General features: G+C 32.2%; 1 protein-coding gene across 6 annotated transcripts in view; it reads right to left on the reverse strand.

Annotated features, from left to right (window-relative positions):
* Positions 1–26,513, reverse strand: part of LOC145683952 (uncharacterized) — a 304,183-nt gene that overhangs the window by 120,408 nt on the left and 157,262 nt on the right. For all 6 annotated transcript variants that reach the window (XM_081755666.1, XM_081755665.1, XM_081755663.1 and 3 more), the window contains exons 4-6: positions 13,987–14,142; positions 10,378–10,511; positions 2,816–3,776 (exon numbers count right to left, since the gene is read on the reverse strand). In XM_081755666.1, coding sequence (XP_081611792.1) covers positions 2,816–3,776; positions 10,378–10,511; positions 13,987–14,142 — 1,251 coding nt within the window. The remainder of the gene's footprint in view (positions 1–2,815; positions 3,777–10,377; positions 10,512–13,986; positions 14,143–26,513) is intronic.

The following is a 26,513-nucleotide window of genomic DNA, read 5'->3' on the forward strand; positions in this document are numbered from 1 at the left end:
GAAAGGTATATCTGCAAGAGGAAATCAACATGTCAGCCAGGAATTGATGAGAAAACAGTTGACGATGTGCGTGCAACTTTCTGCAGAAGGCCACAAAACTCAACGGTTCGTGCAACCAAACAATTGAACAGTGACACTGACAACAGTGTGAAAGATTCTGCAAAAATGTTAGAAATTTCACCCATACCTATTGAAATTATTGCAAGTGCTTAAACCTGCTGAGATTTTAATTCTGCGTTGCGATGGTGAAAAGAGGTGGTTTTATTGAGTCAGTTCTGCTAAGTGATGAGGCTACATTTCACCTTTAGGGGAAAGTAAACGAACAATATGTGAGGATCTGAGCTGTGGAAAATCCCCATTGTTATGAAGAACATATCAGTGATTCCTCCAAGGTGAACGTGTTTTGTTCAGTCCCCCGTAAGTAAATGTCTGGTTCTATGTTTTAAGAGAAGGACACTGTAAACGAATTTCCCTACTTTCACATGCTACAGAGATGACTTTCTCTACAGCTAGAAGAGGACATGAAAAATTTTATTTTAAAGTAGGACGAGTACTCCCACATTGGCACCATAATGTCAATAGAGTACTCAACAGAAAATTATAAAATCAATGGATGGACGGTTTCCAGATATCTATCCGTGCGATTTTTTAAAAGGGTTATGTTAACAACTTAGTGTATCAGCCTCCCTTACTTCGAGTACTTCTTCTTCGAGTACTAATTCAAGAGTAGTTGCGTCTATTGAGTCTGAGATGTTGGAAGGAGTGTGGCAAGAATTATACTATCGGATTAATGTGTGTCGAATTACAAAGTCACTCATATTGAGCATGTTTGACGTAGAACATATCAAGTATGTATTTAAAAAAAAATAAGTTTTTCTTTCATTTCATGTAAGTTACACGTTTTTGTGAATAAATAAACATGAGTTATTAAACTTTGAAAACGGGGAGGTTATTTACAATAGCCCTGTATTTAGTACTAGGCTTTAATACTAAGTTTAGAATTAAGTTCAATTAATATCGTTTTATATTTCTAAACTAACTAATTGTACATTTATGGTATAAAAGGTATTTTAGATTAATGTGTAGAGTTAGTTCCTAAAAAACTATATGAAATGTGATATGAAGACATGTGATAAAGAATCTCTTGAATCGACGAGCAAATTATGTATGCTTGATGTTTCGAAAGTAACTTTCTGCTTGTATTATTTTTAAAAATAGTACAATAATATCAAACCATAGAACCGCTAGTAAATGTGTACCAAACTAATTTTAATAAACATCGTGGGATCAAGTGTTTTGACAACATAATTTTAAATTAATTGTATGTAAAAGAATTAAATAAAATTGTATTATTCTAAAACTTATTCTGAAACAATCATAAATAGGAGACTTAATCATTGTAAATTTTTTAAAAAAGTTTAGTATTAAAGTACCAACTAATCGAAATATCACAAACTCAAACTGCCGTCCTTACTAATGCTGTTGGGCTTCACCTTTATTTAGATTGCTTCCTTTATTAATCAACTACACCATTATATTTATTAGGCCATAATGGACGAGTCTTTAAATACAACCTTGTGCATATTGTATATATATATATATATATGTCGTATAATATCATATTTGTATGGGATTGAATATACACATGGAGTAATTAATTGTCTTTTAATTTTTTAAAGACTTAAAATAATATATAATTTCAGTTGCTGTTTCTCCGTTAAGAGTACTGGATCAGGATTTAATTTAGTAGTTCTACTTCCATTTGGTAATGAATGAAAATTCACTTATTTCTTGAAGCCTTTAAAATATTTCTCTTGTCTCTTGTTTCATACTAATAAGCTAATAAGCTGTTATAGTTATTTATTTCGATGTATCACTTTTTTCTTATTCTGTGAACAAATCTCTGTTTGGTTGAATCTATCTTGTTTTATGTTTGGCTACTACTTTATCAATTTATCGTTCATTATGTCGAAATGAAACTGTTATGGAAATTAACACAAATACTTTAATGAAATATATTATGATACAATGTGGTACAGTTGAAAATAATAATAATAATAATAATAATAATAATAATAATAATAATAATAATAATAATAATAATTGTATGCATAACGCATAAGTATTAACGTTTGCGATTTAATATGTGTGCTTAAGTGCATAATTTCCCATTCAAATGTAGTTTCATTCATGAAAAATGTGAAAGAATTGAGAACAGATAAAATAATAAAGCGTTATTTAACTAGTTGAAGTATTATTATTATTTGATTTAAAATCATGTACAATCATCGTGAATTGCACATACAATATTGTCGTTTCTTACTGACAGCATCTGACGATTTAAGTCACTTTTACATAAAAGATAAGTTATCTGAAAAAAGGACCTTTCCAAAAACGAAAGCAAATATTAATTTCGCCATATTTTATATCAGTATGAAGGTTTCATCATATCACTACTTTATTCCTTATTCTATATCAAACTGATGGAGTAAAGCAAATAATATAAATAGTTCTAACATATTACTATATTAAGAACTTATCTAAGACTAAAAGATATGACTTTTGTTTGTAGATCATTGAACGTTCTCTATCTAGAAATGAGAACTACAACAAGAAAAAAGATTAAATGTTAGATGACAGTATAGTATGTGCATATCTAACTTATTACTTAATATACATTATTAGTTAAGCTTATAATATATCTTTGTATAAATTTTGAAGGCAGTTTGTTCTTATTATTTAAGAGAAATATACCCTAAACATTTTGTATGTTATTTATTTTCTTTCTCTAATTATTTAAATAAATTTGCTTTACCTGAAATTATCCTGCATTTCTTCAATTTCCTCTTCTAAATCTCTCATTTCCTTTTTTATGTCTTCATTTTCGTCCATTAGTTCTTCACATAATGTTTCTGCCGCATGTAACTTGGATCGAAGTTCATCTATTGTTTTTTGAGCACTGTCGGGCACAGGACGCGATTCTAGTTCTTCTTCTAACTCTTTTACTCGCAAATTCAGACTCTTTTGTTCATCCCTGAGGTCCTCGTTTTGAGTTTGAAGTTCATTCACTTTTTGTTGAAGTTTCAGAACTTCTGAAGCTGCAGTTTTGGAAGGTGCAGTGTCTACTGCAGCTACTCGCCTAAGAATCATATCACTTTTTTCTCTCTCCAGTCTTTGACAACGGGAACGCATTTGTTCTAATTCGGTTTTCAGACTGTCAATTTGTTCCTGAAGTTCATCTTCATTTCTATCGACAAGTGTTGTTTCCGTAGTTTCTGTGCCTGCAAGGCTGCTTACGTCGTCGTCTTCATCATCTTCCGTCACAGATCCGCTACTGCTACTGCTACTAGAACTGGAAGGAGTACCGCCCCAAGAACCGGAACTACCACCTTTTGTTGGTCCACCACTCTTCTGCGGCGTTTTGGAAGATTGTTTCACTTGTATAATAAACTCTACGTCTGGGTTGGTTGGTTCATCTACTGATTTGATTTCTTTCAACGCGTGAATTTGAACACGTTTACTTGCTGCACTTGCACCCGAACTAGTTTTGGAGGTTTGTCCACTACTATTTGCACTACTGCCACTTGTTGCTCGACTACGTATTGCACTTTTCGGTTTTGTTGGTGTTGATGATGACGACGACGATGATGATGATGCAGATGATCTGGAACTTGATTTTGATGATGCTGAAGATGATGACTTGGAAGATTCTGAGCTGCGTGAGAGATCAGTTGCTTTCTTTTGGATTGTGGAGGACTCAGGTTTGCTATCAGAATCTATATTGAAAAAAGAACTCAATGAAATAACAGTAGAAGGAAAACACACGAGGGTTACCTAGAAAAGCATATTTAATATTTTTTCTCTATTAATAATAAGAATAGAAATGTAAATTTTTACATACTACAAATTTGAAGCTATTCACGTCTCGTGCAAAATTTAGAGGTATTTCGGTATATAGAATAAGTGTATTATGTTATTTCCGTGAATAACTCCTTTTGCAATCAGCGAAAGCTGTAATTAAAATTTTTGAGTGCGGAAAAGAAAATGAGGTGAACTTTCACAAACGTTTATGTATCTAATTATTTTATGTTCTCACATTTTCTTTTGTAATCGAAAATTTCAGATAATCGAATATTAGACATATCCCAAATATCGATTTGCTTTTGATAATCGATCACAAAAATTACTATCATTTTGTGCAAAAGTAATATATTAAACGATTTGCTGTGTTTTCCTGCAAATTACTATAATTTCTGAGTTGTACTGCAGAAATATGATTTCATTTATAAAACCTCATTTACGAAACAAATTAATGATAAAATGAGCATCTGAGAGCAAGGATACTGTCTGGATAATAACACAATGAAGCTTACAACTCCTAACAATTAGATACGTTTAAGAACAAAGGAAAATCTCAAATTAACGAAACCATTATTCAGTAAGTATCGGATATTTTATATTATTAGTCTTTCACGAAATAAATATGACCAAAGATGAAACATACATAACAATCGATAGTTTTCGTTTAGTTGAACAAAATAATATGGGTGAGTGTAAATACTCAAGCGTAATTTTCGAGAAATATCAATAAAAACAAGTTGTTTTGCATATCTTAAAATTCATGTTGTACGATAATCATGCCATACATTAAGATGAAACTAAAAATGATTTTTTTTTTTATTATGGCACTAGCAAAAAAACAGTGTACAGTTAATGTAATATAGAAGACAGTGTACAGTATGGTTAATGAAATATATTTCAGTATGTGGTGTGGTTAATGAGATATACCTCAGTATGTGGTATGATAAATAAGATATAGCCCAGCATGTGGTATCGTTAATGAGATATATCCCAGTATATAGTATAGTTAATGAGATATAGCTCAGTATGTGGTATCGTTAATGAGATATAACCCAGTTTATAGTATAGTTAATGAGATATAGCTCAGTATACGGTATGATAAGATATAGCCCAGTATATGCTATGGTTAATGAGATATAACCCAGTATATAATAGGATTAATGAGATATAGCCCAGTATACGGTATGGTTAATAATATATATAGCCCAGTATACGGTAGGATTAATGAGATATAGCCCAGTATATGGTATGGTTAATGAGATATAGGGTCAGTATACCGTACAGTCAATGATATAGCTCATTATGCGATATGGTAAATGAGATACAGCCCAGTATATGCTTCGGTTAATAAGATATAACCCAGTATATAATAAGATTAATGAGATATAGCCCAGTATACGATATGGTTAATAATATATATAGCCCAGTATACGATATGGTTAATAATATATTGCCTAGTATACGGTAGGATTAATGAGATATAACCCACTATACAGTATGGTTAATGAGATATAACCAGTAAAAGGTATGGTTAAAGAGATATAGCCTAGTATATGGTATGGTTAATGAGATATAGGTCAGTATACCGTACAGTCAATGATATAGCTCATTATGCGATATGGTAAATGAGGTACAGCCCAGCATACGGTATGATTAATGAGATGTAGCCCAACATATGCAATGGTTAATGAAATATAGCCAAAATATGTATGGTTAATGAGATATAGCCCAATATATGGTATGATTAATGAGATATAGCCCAGTATACGGTATGGTTACTGAGACATAGCCCAAAATTATTTAGTATTTTTAAAGTTTGCCTTTCATTTTATTTTGAAAATTGTTCAACGATAAGACATCAATTAATAGTTCATATAAAATATTAACAAAATGACATGTTTGAAGGTGAATCTTTATGCGTCGTTTTCGAAAAACTTAAGAGAAACAGCATTTTTATGGTGTTCGAAGTATGTCGTTCGTGGCCAACCTGATGCGTTTCTAGTTTTTTATTCTTGTGGACGTGCTTATTATTTATTTATGTATTGTTTAATAGCAGATTCTGCCTAGTGTTGTTTGATTTCTCTTAACAGTTGCACACAGTGTTACTGCATGCAGTTTGTAAAGCTACTGCAAAAAATTTGGTTACTACTGAAAATGTATATTCTCTTCTGATGCTTACGTAGATATCGTATTTATTGATGTAATTTACATACTTTTCTAATCTATTTTGGCCACTGAAAAATCGGGATGCATAAAATATGAGCTTTTTAAAATAGAGATCTTGATGTAGATTTTATTCTAGTATATGTTAATTTAGAATGTGGTACTTTCGTCACTATTTTCTCGTAATACTTGGCCGGTTGGCCTTTGGGCAATCTACGCGGTACCTACTGCACGTTTAGTGTTGTAAAGGCCTGGAAAAAAATGGAAATTTTGGGTAAAAAACAGTTTATTACCGTTTATTCCCGAGTTTGAAAAAAAAAAAAACCTGACAAAATTGGGAAAAATTGAAATTTTCAATTCCTTTACTACATTATGCTATTAAAATGAAAACTATTTTATATTTACTAGTTTATAGTTAAGATCATTGAGTAGTTATGTTTCTTGTATTAGAATAGGGAAATTTTGTGGCAACAAATATATTTGTACCATTCCTTTAAAGTTAGCAGGTGATAGAATGGAGTTATGGCTACAAAAGTTCCTGAAATATAATCCTAGTTAGATTAATTAATATAGACGCATTTAAATTATCTTAAGTGATCTTTTAAAGTTACTGTTTTATGGTAGGGAAGTGTTAAAATAACATGGCCAGAATCATTTTAGTTAATACCAGTATGTTAAAATCAAATATATATTTTATGGAGATAGTATCTTTCTCGTGCTGTGTAAAATTTCCGGAAATTTTGAACCCATTAGAAAAAATCTTTCGTTCGGAAATATTGGCAAAGTCCGGAAAATATAATTTAAAAACTATTTCTTCAGCTGATACTAAACTTACACGTATTTGCTGTAACGTGTCTGCAGCATATATACAACGTATTTCGCTAGCAGAAAAAATACTTAAAGCAACAGCTTTTAATTTTATTTTTTAGTTTTCTGATTTCTGATAAAAATCTCTCTTTATTATTATAATTATATTTTTCGAACAATTCAAAAAGAGAGATGATCTTATTTATATATGCACACATAGACCGCACAAGTGCCTAAATTTGAACAGTGACAAATATATTAAAGGATTTAACATGTGAAATTTCCGTTTGTTATTATTAAAGACTAGCAGAATACCCGTTCTTTGTACGAGGAGAATACGTTTCATTTTGGGTATAAAGGGCACCAAAACTGTCACCCAAGGGACCCCAAAAACTCTAAATTAGACTCTAGTATCAGTCATTTTCAATTACTTTTACATGTCACTCTTTCCCTTTAGGAGTAACTAATGTGGACTGAATTTGGATTTAAATGGCATCGAAAGTATCACTGTTCATCTCAGCCACCCCGAAAACTATGGATTCGATACTAATATCGGCCATTTTCGATTATTTTTATATATCCACCCCTCTCTCTCCCCCAAGTTGTGGCGCTGAATTTGGATTTAAACATCGGAAGTGTTAATGTTTATCTCAGGACCCCAAAAACCACGGATTCGACACTAATATCGGTCATTTTCGATCATTTATATATATATATATATATATATATATTTCCTGTCTCCCCCGCCCCCAAGTTACGAGGATGAATTTTGGTTTAAACGGCATCGGCAACCCCAAAACCTATGGACTCGACACTAATATCGGTCATGTTCGATCATATTTATGTATCTCCCCGCCCCCAAGTTGCGTGGATGAATTTGGATTTAAACAGCATCGGAAATGTCACTGCTCATCTCGGCGACCCCGACTATGAATTTGGCACTAATATCGGCCATTTTCAGTCATTTTTAAGTCTCTCTTCCTACCCTACCCTTCCTAGTTAGGAAAACTAACCTAATACAAAGATTTTTGTTCTTTTCCAAATTTTTCCAATTTTTCCGGAAAGAAACCGAAAAAAACGGTTTTTTACCAGCCTGTTCAAAATTTCCGGAAATTTTACAACACTATGCACGACATTTAGGATTTCTTTTTGAAGCAGATGGTGGGGTTATTGGCAAATGAATGCGGATTGTGAGAATTGATCTTGGTGAAACGGCTGTCTATCCTACACACATTGGAAAAATTGGAAGTAAATTACTTCTGGTATGCTTGTTATACAGATACACATATATTTTCTAACTTTGTACATAGTTATCCTATCGTTCCCTCTCTTTTATCACAATAAATGCTCAATAGACATATATTTAAGGTAAGAAAATTCATACCACAATGATATATATATATAAATCTATCTATCTATCTATCTATCTATCTATCTATCTATATATATATATATATATATATATATATATATATATATATATATATATATAGGATGCGGAGGAAAAGTAACATAATCAAACTTCGGGAGCTGACTCGCTGACTCATTATATCAAATGGAGGACAAAAGTTCTAATAAAACATGGGTTGAGAAAAGCATCTTCTGAGAGTTATAAACCGCCGAAAATACGAAAAACCACTTTTTAAAACGCACGCAGGTTGAAATCACTTTTTAAAGTAGGTTGAAAACCATGGGATCTTTTGCAAGCGGATCAAGAAATTAAACAGGAGCTAGTGTGTATTCTATTTAAATACCCATGTTTCAGAATCGTCTGATACTAACGCAGTAAATTGTGTAGTGGAAATTAAGATTCAAGGATACACTTTTAAGTACTAATTAAGCATTTATTTCGCCAGCACCGGAGCATTCTTAAACATGGATATTTAGATAAAACGCATACTTGTCCGTGTGTAATTTCTTGATCTAATTGCGATAGACTACACGCACTTGAAGTTAGGGCGTTTTTTTTTTTTTTTTTTTTTTTTTTAAATAAATGATTCGTATTTTCTTTGGTTTATAACTCTGCAAGGAGTCACTTTCCGACTCATGGAGTTTGATGATATTATTTTTCCTTTTATATATATATATATATACCTAGGAAAAATAAAGTTAAAAATATCCTTTAAAGATTATGGTCCACAAAATGCGCAGTATCGTAAATTACGTTAGAAAATACGGTAAGATGAGGCAATCTGTGATATACCCTGTCCAGGAACTCTCTTTCGTTTCTTAGTAGTCTTACTAGTGGGTAACAATGAGACAAAACTGACAGATTTCCATGCATCTCAAGAAATTTTATGGGATTTTCTTTAGTAAAATATTGAAACAAAGAGAACTTAATACAATTAAAGAAAAACTCATTCACGTTTCCCTGCATAAATGATATCGTATTCCAATTGCTTTGTGACAGTCTATTGCAAATTTCTGTGTCTAGCTACCGCATGTATAGTTAATTAAAATTCTGGTTTGGAATGAAGTAACAATTTTTCTTTATTGTACAAAACATAATTAAATGCTATTTACATTTAATTTTCCTTCAATCGTAATATTTTCACTCTTCACACCAATCATCATGTGGTCTAATATTTAACATTCACTTGGGCAATTTTGTGCATGTTTGGAGCTCCCTCGTGGTTATATGGTTAGTGCATGTACCTTTGGAGCGGAATACCCAGATTCGATTCCTGGTTGGAACTCATGTTGCACAGATTTTACTATCAATTGGCATACGTCTGTTATTTAATAATTGCCGAAGCTTTCAATGGGTTTTCTTAATGTATCTATAGGAAACTCGTAATATCACATGCATCTATCGTTGAAGTTCAGAAGTATCAAAACAGAATGTTTCTTCTAGTAATATATGTTAGTGTTATATATATACACAAATACCTCGATATTATCAATAATAAAAATCATCCTCTTAAAAATTTGAACTTCCATAAAACTCCTATGAAAGTTCAATTTTTTCTTGTGAAAGTTCAAATTTTTAGGTGTAATTTTTGTTACTGATAATATCAAAGTATTTGTATATACTTATATTACTATAGAAAACACTTTTGCTTTGATACTTCCAGTACCATGAATGGTATGTGATGGGATGAGTTTGCTGCAGACGCATTGTCAAAACGCTACTGAGGAAACTGGGAGTTCCTATTGAAACTTTCGGCTCTTGTTAACTAGCAGATTATACCAAGATTAATCCAAGTGAATATTATTGACCCTGCGTCAATTTATTCCCTTAAATTGTTAACATTTAACAATCTTAATTTATCTATTATTTGTGAAATGAATTAGCATTCTGTATTCATTCTTGAATTTTAGTCAGATCGCTGAAGAAAGAAAAGAAAAAGTGAAACGAAATATGTTTACTTAATGAAAGACAATTTCGACGCTCATTTTATATATATATATATAAAAATAGTATCAGTAGTATATTACCAGTATTTTGTGGTTGTTTAAAAAACCCGAAACAGAACTAGTAAACTGAATAACAATAGTAAGGAAATTACTTTGTAAAACATGATTAAATGTTTCCTTTTAATTTACCTTTCTGTCCTGTGTCTGCTGGTGTAGGCCGACGAGGTAATCTAATGTGAACTGTGGTGGCCCGAGTGTCATCGTGAAGACTTTTCAAGTCCGGTGTGGAAGTCCATGAAGTAGTTGGTTTGAAAGAACTAAGCCTGGAATAGTTTGACAGAAAAAGAAAAGTTAAGAATCGCCAAATGAGAACAAAGGTACGCTATTTTTTTAAATTGTCATAAGAAATGTAACACTTATAATTTTCATACAGTATCCTGTGTAAGACAGATGCAAACTAATTGTAGCTTTAGCTCTGGCATACATCAATATGTTCATTTATTTATTTATTTGCCGCAGAAAAAGCAATATCAAGTTAGTGGATGATGATTTATAAACTCTTAGAAGTCTGAAGTACAACAGTTATTACAAGCCAACACATTGAAGTACTTGTTCTCTTATTTTATTAAGAAGACCACTGTATAGTATATCTACGCCATTTTGGTAAAGTTACAAGTACCTTCAAGAGGAACCCAGCATGTTATTTTGAACATTTTATCAAGAAGATTACTATTCAATATATACTATGTTACTTTAAATACTCAAATGGAGTATATAATGTTGCTACATTTGTTAAGAACCCTTCATTGATGTAATTATATCTTTATAATTCTGATACAATTCTACACTGTTCAGGTCATTGGGATACAATAATACCTAATCAGAATAACATGGTTTCAGCCTTTCTTTACTTTCATCTGATAGCTCTTGTACGAAGACGGCAGTGGACAGAGGAATTCAGATCTATCATTTAGGTCTCGCATCTGGGTAGAGCAGACACACATTTGTTGTCTCATTTAATCTAGAACTTCATTAATAGAGCGCTTCATTTTGTCTTGTGCAATCAAAGGTTCATCACCTGCTTTCTGGTTGGTAGTTTGGAATTGCAGTTATTAGAATTGCGAGTAGTCGAAAGAACAATTCGAGTAGTACGGAATATCCGAATCTTCATACATGCAATACAACACATACATGAATTATCGTCATTCACATACAGAAAGAAGAAGTTGCCTGAGACGAAGATTTATTTTGTTATTCTACTTAGAAAACACAACACACACGAAAATTTCCGCAGAACATATAAAGCACAATTATCAAAATCAGTATATATAATGCCCTTTTATGTTTTGCACTAATGGTTATTGCACCATTTCACTTTCCACACTTTTTCATAAAGGAGGAGTAGGGCAGCAGCTCCCACGTAGTTATTTTCCTGGTAACAACGTATAAATCAATGTTTAATATCGTCCAGAATGACGATTCTACAGTTTAATATTGTCCTACATACCCGAATTTTCTCTACTATGGAGAAAATAGTTAGCGTGACACTTACGAAACGGTGTGCACTAAAGCAAAGAGTAGTTTTGCAGAGTTCGGCTTTTGCGTTGTTATCCAAACCAGGAAAGTCTCTGAAGGATTGACAACAGTCTGCTTTGAATACTCAAAGTGACTGAAAATATTGCATACGTAGGACATACGAAAATGATCTTTATGAAAATATTTAGTCGAAAACTTTGATTCTGTTATCAAGGAACTGAGTTTGTCCGATAATCACCCATCATCATTTCTCGTACATCTCAAAATGTTTCCAACTCACTATGTGGAAATACTTAAAAATATCTTAAAGTTTATATATAACATATATACAAGTATATAATGATTTGGTTCAAATAATTTCTAACTAGCAATATTGCTGACTGATGCCTACTTGTGCTTGTGACACCTGTTTTTTCCATCGACTACGACAAAGGAAAATAATTTGGTTTCTCATAAATGTTCATTAACACCAACACAGAGTTTTAAAACAAAAAGAAATACGTTAACTTTTGTCCCTTGAACACAAAGAAAAAATATATATTGGACATGCATTTTTTTTTAGTTTCATTGTACGGTCGAAAAAAAAGTACATATCGAAGGGTTACATGCTTTAATCTCTTAATACTAGATGGATACTTCAACTACATCTTTTCTACTAAAAAATCTGCAATTAATGTAATATTTAAAACAATAATAACTAAACATTCAATTTCAACAATACAATAATTAATTACTATGGTATTGATCCAAGTTCAATGTTAAGCAAGGGAAGTGTACGAATATCTTTTCATTTTAATTACATAGAAGGCAAAAAAGTTTGTATTGTAGACGTATCTTCATGATATAAAGAGTATAGTTAACTGTCGAAAGTTCGAAAATTAGTTGGTGATTTATAATACTACTAATACTAGTTTATATTAATTAATGGAATTATATTTAAGATAGTTACGTTTCATGTGATAATAACATATTCACAAAACAAAGTTAAGACTCTTATTTTTCAAATTAATGGTTTAAGATCTTATTCTTACTTCAATTCTAGAGATGAAACTCTAATAAAATTCTCAGACTTCAAAGCTTGTCGATTTTAAGATAATGTTAAAAAATGGCCGGTATTTTACTTTAAGATAAGTCTGAGTGCTTTACAAACTAAAATTACGGATTTTAAAATCGTACATTAACATTCTTGTTAATATATTTATATATATAAAGTGACATTATTATATGAAATTGTGTATAAGTATACTAAGTGAATGCCTTTGCAGTTATCAGTAGAGATAATTTTGCTACGATCATTCCATAGGAAAGATGTATACATAAGTTTAGTTTCATTACTTATTATAAAAAAGTTTTATTACTTCTTAAATTCACAAAGTTTTGTTTATTAACTACTCCAGGAAAAACTATTACAAGAATGAAACATACTAAGTCCTCTGTTATTATAATCCAGCTCTTGAGCGCGTAAGTAATTTCTTTTAAGGTAATTACCAGCAGTTTACCCAGCAATTAAACCTATCTACGTTTCAGAATTTGAAGAATGTCAGTACTTTAAGTTGTAGCTTTGTGCTATTTCAATATTTTTCTCATTGAAATAGACATTTTTTAAAATCAATGTTTCAGACGAAATACTAAATGCAGATGAAGAGTTCTTTTGCATATTATTATTATTACATAAATAATAATAATGATAATATAGAAGTGATCTTATCTCTAGTACTTCATATGTAACTATTATGTCATCTGTATGCTGAATTTCTTTTGAAGGTATTACTATAAGAGTTTTGATGTATAGATCTTATTGCTATAATGCATTCTCACAAAAAATTAGATATGTTGATATGGCTTTTATATTATGCCTATATCTTTTGTTTGTTTGTTTGTTTGTTTGTTTTTAGTATTTGTGTAATATAGTTTGTATTTTGTACTTGAAATATGTTCCTGGCATCAGAAGGGTATGTAATGATTAAGCGATAGGAAAGTTAGGATAATTATCATGCTGTTTTTAAATAAACAAGTAAGTTATAATTCAATTATGGATCTTAAATATTCCAATTATGAAGGTGTTTTTGGAAAGTATGAGGAATAATTTATCTTTAATATGTAGTGGTTAAATATTCTTAACTGGGAAAATTAAGTTAGAACTGCCTTCAAATACACTCACTTAAATGGCAGGAAACCCAGTATAACCTCTCTACTCAAATAAAGATGTTCAGATTATATACCTGTTTCATCCATTCTTAAAATTTCTTAAACTTATCTTACCTGGAAGAAGAAGATTCTGTCGCTGAGGAAAACCGGTCTGAATCACTTAACGAGGAACGAGAACTGGAACTGTCACTAGACGTGCTGCGACTACTAACTCCACTATCAGTACTGCTTGTGCTACTGCTGCTGCTGCTCCGGCTGTCGTCACGAAAACTGGAACAAAAATCAAAATATTGAATCACTAATCTTATATTATGGAATCATCTTATGTATGGTGTAGTAACTACCCAAAATTGGTTGGAAACTGAGACAATTTTAGCTAGAAGAAATGTCAAAAATAACTGTAAACTTTTCAAAGTCACAATCAGTCATATGTCATATTGCTTAGTGATTAAAAATGTCATTGTGAGTTATCTGTGTATTTACTGAATAAAACTATCATTAAAAGTCATTATAGTTACATAAAGTTTTAAAAATGATTTTATTCAAAAGTGCATCAAAAAGGAAAATTCTATTTTTTTTTTCAGATTCCATAGCATAATTGGTCATACGAGACTAAAATTAAAATAGTGAAACTAATCATAATAAACGTAAAGCAATGAAGTTCAATTAAATGCGTAAGTACCCTTGATTTAATTTTTATCCACGTTACAATGTTACTACTGTTGAGTATTTGAAAGATTTAAAATTCTCCAGAGCATCACAATGGGCTTATTAGAGCAGTATGGCTTCTGGGTGCATGCGTCACCAGAAGTGTTCCTTATAGTGGGATCCATTGTGATATGATTTTTTTCTTTTTAAAGCATTTTCTCCTTCTTAACATCAACATCATTAGGAATACGCAGTGTTTCTTTCAATATATTATGATTTCACTTCTTACATTTGTACATATTAACTAACTATGTGGCCTTTGGAACCCGTAGGTTCAATGCCACGTTCACGAAAGCTCTCCGTTGATTTCTGTCCATAACCAACTGGATTCATGTTCTACGTTGTATTCCTGTTTCAGCGAGATTCATCTTAATATTGTCTTCACATCTGCACCTAGGTTTTCCTAATGGTCCTAATTTGATTGGGCTTCCAGTTAAAATTTTGAAAGAGTTTCTCCATTATTCCATTCTAGATACATGACTTGCCCATCTGAGACTCCTAGACTTAATTACCCTAACAATATTGGGTAAACCGTATAAATTATTTAGTTCCTCCTTACGAAGTTTCCGCCATTCCCCATGACCTACTATTACTCGATTATGTAGCAGAGAAGTAACAGAGTGGATTGCTACTTTAGAACTGCTTGCATTATTTGCTAACTTAGAAGTTCCGATTTTATTATTACTGTTTCCTTAATTCAATATTTTATGACAAAGCTAATCTAGATATTTTATCAACAAACTTTATTTAGAAAAATATTTAGAAATTTTCCATAAATACGTAACTGTTTTAGGAATTTGTTTTATAGAGGGTATAAATATGAACTGAATAAGCTTTTTATTACTGATCAAGATTTATAGTTGTTGAACAATTCTATATCAAATAAACTAATGTTGCATAGTAGTTTGTATTGTACTTGTTTGCATAGTAGTTTGTTTTTACTTTTCTTTGTAAATCGGTCGTTATTTGCCAAATGATTTAATGTTTACATAACTCATTTATCTTTCTATTCGTTCAGTTTTATCATTACCTCAAAATTTTGTTTCATTCTAGCCGATTTAAGAATCAATCTTAACAACTTATAATAGAAAATAAGAGTGAAATCCTAGAAAAGGAGGTAAAGAAAAAAAATTGAGAGAATATGTATGGCAGCCAGGAGACAGAAGAATGTCTAGTACGTTATGATGAAGCTGTTCACATACTTAGATATAGAGGAAAAGAGAAAAATAATTGAAGAATACAATATTTCAAAATATATCAATGAGAACAAATATATAAGAAAGTAAGTATATTCTGTGTAGAGGAAAATAGGACATGGAAGAAAATGTACCAGAGGAAAAACGTTAAAGATGATATATGGTGTGGAACCAGCAGAAAAAACATATCGCAAACAGAGCACTGCAAACTAGTGCAGAATTGAAAGAGTTCTACCAAAAAGTGGACTAAAACAAGGCAGATGTTCAAAATTCGTAATAATTGTATCATGAAAGAGATATTACTTCCATCGGATTTAGCTCCGTGTGACTTTTTCCTATTTGATCGACTTAAGAACCACTATGGAGAATGCGTTTTAGCAGCCGAGAGGAGATAATACGGAAATCGAAGACGCCTCTGATGGACATACGAAAAATCGAATACCACAAATGTTTTGAGAATAGGATCAAGCGCTGGCATAAGTGCATTGTGGTCGATGGGGATTACTGAGAAGAGGACAACATCAATTTTTAAGAATAAACTTGTATTTTTAATTTTTTGAGTGAATTCCGGGAATTTTTTGATCAAGGTAGTATTCAAATATCCAGCTTTATATTTATCAAACATTACTTTTCCTGTGTGGAGAATGGGAACTTCTATTTGTTTTACTATAAGCATTTGTCATCTGCTTCAGTAAACGTGTTTATATAAACAACTAACAAATGAACTGCATTTGGGAAGCTGGTCCCTCACTCCCCCTCTCCCCTCGAGTACATCTCTGTGTAAATGATTTATCAAATGACATAGCACTAGCAAATGCAACTAAGTATGCGGACGACACAAACCTAACTACAACAGGAAAAAGTTAATATATTATCAGCGATAAAATTGACGAGATTATCCATAGTTTAGAAAAGTAGTTTGCCCATAACAAACTAAACTTACATACAAGAAAGTTTATGGCCTTAAATTTCCATCAAATTCAGAAAAAAAAACATTGCTTGCGTATTTATATTTATATTTATATTTATATTTATATTTATATTTATATTTATATTTATATTTATATTTATATTTATATTTCGGAATTTTCCAGTCTCTACTTACATATGATATACTCTTCTGGGGGAAATTCCCACAAAAGTAATGTTCATTATTTATAAAAGGATCTTAAGAACTACAACAGCGCAAAAATGAATGTCTCGTGTAGGTCAATTTTCAAGGAACTAAGAATATTGCCTTTACCCTCTTCATGATGCTCTTTGTTAAAGCCAACATTGATTTATTTCACGTATCATCAACATATAAATATGAAACCAGTCGCAAGGATAAAGTCTTCAGTAAATAGCGTCGCAGAACGTTGTACGAAAGGAATCCAACATAATAAATTCCAACAATATTAATATATTCGAACTGCAGAACAAATAGGAACATTTAAGAGGCTGACGAGAAACTATCAATTAGAATAGTGCTTTCATTTCGTGAGCTGATTTCTAGATGTATACATGAATATAATTATTGATAGTATTAAAATTGATGTCTATTTTTGTGTATTTATTTTTATATCGTAGACTTAGTTTAGTAATCAAGAAATGCAATCGTGTATGAATATGTTACAACTCTATATAAGAATATGTGTCTTTATCATTTGGGGAGTCTTATTCATACATATGAATCAAACAAAGGCGTACATATTTTTATGTCCTTAAAGTCTTTCTTTCAAGTTAGTGTATCGAAATATGTTGCAGATAGCTATAAAAATAACTGAAGTACCCATGTACCTCAACATGTAATATTTGTGAGTTAGTAACATTGAAAATTCGTGCACTGCGATTGTCATGTGTTAGTGCTATGTTGGGTAACGGTCAGTAGTATGTGAGTAGTAATAGTGCCTAGCATGTATTCATGTCTGCAATAGGCCAGAAGCTGGTAATATTTCCAATTTTTAAGGGAGGAAAAGTGTGACTGAGTGGTAGTTAGAGCAAGTGTACCCAAGACTACAAGTGTATTAGGTAAATCTAGAGCAAGCGTACCCAAGGCTACAAGTTTATTAGGTATATCTAGAGCAAATGTACCCAAGACTGCCAATGTATTAGGTATATCTAGAGCAAGTGTATCCAAGACTTTCAGTGTATTAAGTATATCTAGAGCAAGTGTGAGTAAGACTGTCACTGCATTAGGTAGGCCTACATCTTGAGCAAGTATACGCAAGACTATCACTGCACTAGATATATCTAGAGCAATTGTACCCAAGACTTCGAAATGTACTAGGTATATCTAGGGCAAGTGTAAACAACACTTACAGGTGTACTAGGTACATTTAGAACAATATAATCATGGCATACAGAACTGTGGCAAGATTTTATATTAAAAAAAAACATATACAGGACGGAAACCATGCCTAGATGAGAAGGATCGTCGTACATTGAAAAGAATTGTTAATACATTGAAAAATATTGTCACTAAGAACCACAGAAATAATTCATGTAACTGAATACAGATCTGATTCCGAAAGTAAACTGTTTCCGCAATCATAGTCGGACGAGAGCTTCATAATCTCAATAACCGAGGTTAGTTACGATTTTGAAATCTCTGAGCACAGCCACCAACACGGTAGCACGAAAAAAGGTGCTGCCCATAACATATGGATAGCCGGCGATAGGAAGAGAGTAATACAGTCCGATGGTCGCTCAAAAAGACGTAGGCACAGTCTCCGAAGTGTCTACTTACCGTTATACAAGATGGCGGCTTTGTGGTCCCGTGGTCTACAATTTCATAGTATTCTGTCTTTCTTATTATTCTTAAAGGACGAATTACTGGCAGTAATTAAGTGGACATTTAGATGACGAATTTGATCATATAATACACATGTTTTTCCTTAACAACAACAGCATCTTCTGAGATGCCAATACACAATCAAACCAATTCAGTCTTGGTTTGAGGAACATCAGGATAAACTTCCACACCTTTTCCTAGAATGCTTAACAACACGGCTTTAACATTATTGAACATCTATGGCCAGCTTTAGACAAACGAGTCAGTATGACTTGAACATTATTGAACATCTAGCGTTCTTGGAAAAGATAAGCTATTACATCTCTATACATATAATAGTAGTATTTGTATATTTGCTATTTCATTGTGTATTTTCAAAGTCAGACCAGTACATTAAAAACTGTTGTAGATAGATCGAAACATAATATAGAAATACTTCATCTAACAAGGGACATCACCCAAGTGTTCGGCTCCGATTTCAATGAAATTCTTTTTTTCTGATAGAGAGTATGTATGCATTATTTGTGATAACAGAAATTTTTGCCATGGTGCATGTTTTCTATCGGTTATTAGAGATTACTGCAGAAGTCCCTTACTACCCTTTGTAAACGAAGTGTTAATGAAAAAAAAAAGTGAAGCACAACCATGTGGATACATATAAGGTCCAGGGGGAAGTCGTATGACCTTGACGGCAGCCATTTTGAATTAAGGTCAAGTTTCTTAAATGGAAATAGGGTGATATGATACATAATTTCGGGCTAGAATTTAATTAGGAAAATAACGGTGAAGTTAGTTTTAAGATACGCACATTTGGGGAAAAGTTACAAGCATATTAATTGTTTATATTTACAACGTGCGTAAGTCCCTTACATTCGCTTCTATCCCGCGTATTGATGATAAAAAGTGGATAAAAGCTTCGGTAATACATATTAGGCCTAGAGGGAAATGGTACGGTAAGAGTAACCTTGATGGTAGCCATATTAAAATCCGTCATTTTGAATGAAAGTGAAGTTTTGAAAAATGAAAACCATAGCATGTGACACCTCATTTTATTAGCAAATTTTCCCCAAAATCCAATAGTATGCTTATTTTTGTTTTATAGTTAACCAGTATGAATATAAGATTGCTTCTAATGTGCACCAAACGTCCATTAACCATTTTTCAAACTGGTAACACTTCTAGTTTTCACCGCATGTTTAAGATTCCAACTGGCACTTTGCAGTTATTGCCCTGGCTCATGTTTTCTACTTTTATTACATTTTTAAAGAGTTGCAAGGAAAGTTTGCTATTAAAATGAGATGTCACGAACTATGGTTTTCATTTTTCAAAACTTCACTTTTATTCAAGATGGCGGATTTCAAGATTTCTGCCGTCAAGGTTACCCTTACCGTACCACTTCCCTCTAGGCCTAATATGTATTACCGAAGCTTTTATCCACTTATTATCATTAATACGCGGGTTAGAAGCGGATGTAAGGGCTTACACAGTGATGAAAATTTTCCGGAAAATTTTCCGATTCATGAAAACATACTCCACTTATTCCTACATCGTTGTTTAGTCGTGATGTGAGGTGGAAAATTTTCTTCTATATTTTTCCGGAAAATTTTCCGTTCTTAAATATCAGTGATCAAGTAACAATTCCTCAGTATTCATAAAATTGATTGAATTCATGTATAGAAATGTTAAAAAGTGAAAGATTGTTTAAAGAATCTGAAATTTTTCATGACCGAATTTTCCGTACTATGTAGGAACAAGTGAAAATTTTTCATGAATGGAAAAATTGTCTATTCTGTACAGTAGTGTTGTAAAAAAAACGGTTTTTTTTCTGTGAAGTTTTTTTTCAATAAAAAACATCGTTCTTTTTCATGTTTTTTTTCAAAAATCTGTTTCTTTTTCTGGCAACTATTATTTATTGATTTATGTTGCAGATTATTGAAATAATCAACAGAACTTGAGTCGAAGCCCTCGTAACTTACAAATCGTTTGTTTCTTTGAACCTATACGAGCAAAATTGTGTGATTATACCTTTCGGTCCCAGATCATTTTTGGCGTTTTCCTACATTTCCAGTTACTGACTTATTGCTCAAAAACTATTCATTCGATTGATATGGTTAAGGCCTTGTTTTTAAGAAAATGGATGTGGCTATCTTTTGGTGTAAGTTGCATTGCAGTGTTACCAATGGGTAGGAAATTATTGAGGGAAATGTAGGGGTGAAAATTTACAAAAATTCCCTAACCGAATTTCAAAAATTTTTTGTATCTAGCACCACTGCTGCTATATGGGTTCAAGTCACCTAAACAAATCTTTGGTGTGTTGACAAGATACAGTGAAATCCTAAAGTCGCTGGCTTCCATTCAAAGAGGGGGAAAAAATTCTGTCATACACATGAAATTTTGACACTTTTTACGCCTCAGAGGCAAAAATCAAATATGCCGGGGTACAGCTTCTCTAATTATCCTATTGAAACTTTTTATGGTGCGTTATGTAGAGCAAAGAAGAAGCTTTCAGGTAGTGGTACGTTTGTTTCAATGTAGCCAGTAAGAGGGTAATAATAGAGGGGAAAAGGGAAATTTTCCGAATTTTTCACCTAATAGCGGGAATTAATTGTTTTGGCTGGAAACGCTGCCATCAGACAGACGAAAGCTATCTGAAAATAAACCGTAGTACTCGAAGAATATATCCTACAAGTATCATGGCGATATATAACAAAGTAAACATGAAATTAAAAAAACAACTCTCATTCTACCTCAGAAATTCGCCATTTTCTTACAATTTCCAGAACATGGTTTACCATAAACCTCAACTGTACTTCCCCTAATTATTCTAGTGAAACTTTTTATGGTGCGCTGTGTAGGCTAAGGATGAGGCTGTTAGACACTGGTACATTTGTTTGAATGTAGCCAACAAGAAGGAAATAATAGAAAAAAAGGGAATTTTTCCCAAAATTTGCCCCTAAAATCTGGAATTAATTTTTTTTGTAGCTAGCAACACTACTATCAGACACACACAAACTATCTTAAAATAAGCTTTGGTATTCCTCTAATATATCCTACAAGTTTTGTGACATATCTAATAAAGTAAGCATGTCAATAACAAATATCTCATTCTACCTTAAAAAAAATCACAGTTATCTTTTCAATTAGAGAACAAGGTCCAATGTAAACCTCAACTGTACTTTCCCTAATTATCCTATTGAAACTTCCTTTAGTGCGTTGTGTAGAGCAAACACGAGACCTCCAGATACTGGTATGCTTGTTCCGATATAGCCAACAAGAAGGAAATAATAGAGACAAAACATAATTTTCCAAAATTTCCCCCTAAAATCTGGAATTAAAATATTCTGTAGCTGGCAACACTGCAACCAGACAGACGCAAACTATCTTAAATTAAACATTGGTACACCACTAATATATCCTACAAGTATTATGGCGATATTTAAGGAACAAAGCTTCTAATTCTCAAAAATATATTACGGTAAAGAGAAAGGCAAGGAAAAATTAGAAAAATCAAGGGCTAGAACCTAAATACGAATTTTACGTGCGTTCCCTAATTACCCCATGTAACGGTCTGTACTTTCGTTTGTTAAGTAAGGACAAATGTACGATTGGCGTAAGTTGACTTGCACTCGGACGTATAGCTACGGATTTATAAAGAAAAATTTCTAATTTTTTGCCCAAATATAGGAGAATTTTAAATCCCCTAATTGGCAACACTACGCGCAGGCCCGTCCAATTGATGTCAACAGTTAGGTATCCATCAGAGGTATCCACCTGGCAAGTCTTAAGGATGTCTTTCTACAACGAAGGAAACTACAGGGGAAAAAGTAAAGGAAATTCGAAATTAGAAAATTCTCGAATTTTTTACTGGGGTGAAATTCGACACCAGAAGAAAAAGAAATTAATATGATAAACTATAGTCCAACCACATTTTGCAAGAATAATATCCCGATATCTTAATTAGTGTCCACACTGGAGCGGATTAAACAAGTGACACACCTGTGTGTGCCACTTTGGCCACCTTGACCACCGAATATACACTTGATTACATTTTTTTGACTACTAACTCGTGTTATTGTTGTAGTTATAGTCTCGACTAATAATAATATCGTTGTAAACAATAACTTTATAAGGAAATTTTTTTCTCCTTTTTACATCTTAGTTCCAACACTGTTGGTGAGAAATGTAGGTGTAAATGGTGTGTTTCAAAATAAATTTTGGGGTTTTAAGTCTTCGTAGTACTTATTACATTTTACGAACAATTATAAGCAATGCATGAAGTAAAAGAGCACCTCAAACAGTCTTTGCTACAAGTGTTCAATGTGAGATTCATTCATCACACGGCACACATCTAGTCGATAGGCGAGAAAGGCCCATAAACTTTCCGCCATATGGCACAAAACATATTCAATTTAGGGGAGTTTCGTTTCAATTGTACCATCTCCTGAGGATTTGCTGACGGCCAGATGCAAACATTATGAGTGTTCACATTAGCTCTTAGGTGAAAAGTCGATTTATCACTGTAGACGACACGATCCAGAAAATCTTCATTGTTATGCAGCAATATTTCACTTGCGAAATTGGCACGTAAACCGTAGTTTAGGTTTTAGACCTGTAGCAACTGTAAACAATAAAGACGTAGTTGCAAGCGTCTCCTTAATATTCACACAGACGGTTGCACTGTACAGGTTCAGTCTTTATTAAAACACAAAAAGCTTTCTGCTCTCTAGTCTCAATCTTTGCTACTTGCTCTTTCTAACGACAGCCAGAAGAAACAACGTATGCACATGCGTGCGTACAAAACTGTTTGAGTTGCTCTTTCATTTGATATAATATTTAGAATTGTAAGTTAATTGTAATAGATACTACAAAGTGTCAAAAACCTAATATTAATTTTGAAACACCCTGCATTACTTCAAATTGAGTCATCCTATATTCAGATCCTAGTCAATTTGTCGCCTCGTGCAATGGCATAATTTGCCGCCTCCCTCTTTCTCCAGAAAGAATAAATCTTAGAAGTCATTATTTTAAGTATGCTACTCCAGCATGAACAGCAAAGGTGAGGGTAAGTGCAGTCGCATTCAGCAAGGCTTAAATACTTACTAAAAATGCAATTCCGTTGTATCTATTTTTTTCTTTAAATGTTAATCTATTATGATAGTGAAAGATAAAGCAAACACACCTGCATAGGAAAGATGGTAATCCTTTTTATAGAATTCACTATCGAGCTTCAATCTCAATGTTTCAGTTTGCAATTCCAGTGCAACTAGCTCTTTTATCTTTATTTCTTGATTTTTCTTCTACATCTTCTAACATTTAAAAAAAGAAACTTATTTCTATCTTCAATGATAAGGAACTTGCTTCTGACAAAAACAAGACTACTTTCATATCAAAACTGTGATAACTTACTAAATGGAACAGATATTCACTGCTATTCGAGAATTGAATTCTTGCATTTGACAACAATCAAGCTATTTGTGCTCGGATTTATTCGACCATTTGCTTTAGCATTGCCCATGTGGCCTTAAACTAATGCAACCTAAACATAATTTATGAATGTAGTATTCAAATAGAAGGTCAGCTTAGTAATTGTAACTACCATCATCATGAAGTCTGTTTCCAACAAGAAATATTTAATTTAAATAATATACTTATGACAGATTTTGCCGGACCATCCAAGCTTGCCGTTCCACGCAAATGCACGTGTTGCATATATATAGTCGCGTATTTAGGAGGGCTTCCGGGCTTAAGCCCCCCCCCCCGAAATCGTACTTACTATAGTAAAGTATATGAAATATCTTGCAGAATTTTCACATTTTCAGGCAAACCCCTCCCCGAAAGTTAGCAAAGCCCCTCCCGAAACAAAATCGTAAATACGCCACTGCATGTATGGTAGAGCCGGCTCTGCATATCATATATATCTAGTCGACAAATTATTTATATATGACATTTAGAAAAATACTATTAGGCAAATTAGTATTAGTTTTTACCTTTAGACAAGTTATTGGAATTTTATACTGTTCGTGACATTATTTTCGTGCTTATTAAAGGCCTGCTTTCACGAAAAAACAAAATTTCATTTCTACTTTTATTTCTTAGTTGATATTGATGAAAACTGCTGAAACCCGAATTGTTAATAGGTATGGTATTCATATAAATTGTAAAATATTTGTAGCGTATCAGTATCTAGCGTTTAATTTGTGTTGCATTTTACGGTGATTACACCTACATAAAAATATTTCATTCTTAAATAGACGTAAGATGCATTACAAATGACTATTTGAAAAAAAACGAAATTTAGAAAAAAAAACGAGAGGCAATGTTTTTTTTTCTAAAAAAAACGTAGATTTCTGAAAAAATACGAACCGTTTTTTTTCTATTTACAACACTACTGTACAGTGATAAAAATTTTCCGGAAAATTTCAAAACAGAAAATTTTCCGATTCATAAAAACATACTACACTTATTCCTACATCGTTGTTTAGCCGTGATGTGAGGTGGAAAATTTTCTTCTATATTTTTCCGGAAAATTTTCCGTTCTTAACAAATATCAGTCATCAAGTAACGGTTCCTCAGTATTCAAAAAATTGATTGAAATCATATATAAAAATGTTAAAAAGTGAAAGATCGTTTGAAGAATCTGAAAAATTGCATGGCTCAGACAATTTTCCGCGCTGTGTAGGAACAAGTGAAACAATTTTTCATGAATCGAAATATTTTCTGTCTTGTGTGGAAAAATTGAAGAACTTTTTGAGTCGGAAAATTTTCATCATTTTGAAGCAAAAAGTAAAACAACTTTTTGTGAATCGGACAGAAACAAGTGAAAGGAATTTTCATGAATCGGAAAATTTTCATCACGATGTAGAAACAAGTGAAAAAACTTTTCAATTTTGGATATTATGTATTGTGATGTTTGGTGGAAAATTTTCCACTATATTTAACTGCACATTCATCTATAAAATTCAATTCATGTAGAGGAAAGTTAGACAGCAACAAATTATCATTTTCCAATTACTTTCGGAAAACAGACAATTCTCTATTTCAAGTTTGGAAGTAAAAATATACAGTGTTTCTCTCTCTCTCTCTCTGTGTAAAGTACAGGGAACATACATCTAGTTCGTAGAGAACAAATATCCCATTCCTATATTTAAAATGTAACAAGAAATTGAAAAGAAACCTTTGTGAATTTATCAATTTCAGAAACAGAAAATTCCACTATTTCTTCACATGTAGGCCTGCCTATGTAATGAAATAACTACATAAAAGTTCCTTATGGAGATTATTTTTGTAACAGAAAATAAGAAAAAATGATTTTATTGTTTAACACTCGTAAATCATAATTTCAATATTGGAATTTCGTATAATCAACATCTTAGAGCAGATATTTGTATTGTAAAACTACTATTATTGTGTATAAAAATGTATTAGAAACAATGACGATTCGATAGAAAAAGTATATATATAAGAAATAGGTTTTTTATTTTGTAAATTAAAATGAAATTACTTTTTGCTTTTAGAACGCAGCGCTAATAGTGCAGGTTTTTATGTTTCTTTTATTATTTTGTTGGAAGAACAACTAGACAAATCACTTTCCTTTATTAGTTATATTTCACTTTCTCTTTTGAATGAATATATGAATAAATAAATGTTTATTTCCAGAAAATGATCAGTATTTGCTTTCATGAGTTACTTAAACTCAAATTTTGGGTAGTCAAAAATTTACAGCAGGCACTTTATATTATATCTGCTTATTTATAAATGTTGCAGTATGGAAATCTATAAAAATAGTAAAGCTATGAGAAAACCGTCTTATGCGTATTAAACTGACGAAATGTAATATTGTAAGATCAAAAGTGGATTCTGAGGGAAAGAACTCATTGAAGTTTAAGACAATGTTTATTACCAACAAATTTTACGGCTAAACAGCGATGTAGGGATAAGTGGAGTATGTTTTTATGAATCGGAAA

The sequence above is a fragment of the Thermobia domestica genome, chromosome 4 (genome assembly GCF_964235325.1).
Source record: "Thermobia domestica chromosome 4, izTheDome1.hap1.1, whole genome shotgun sequence".
Classification (NCBI taxonomy): domain Eukaryota; kingdom Metazoa; phylum Arthropoda; class Insecta; order Zygentoma; family Lepismatidae; genus Thermobia; species Thermobia domestica.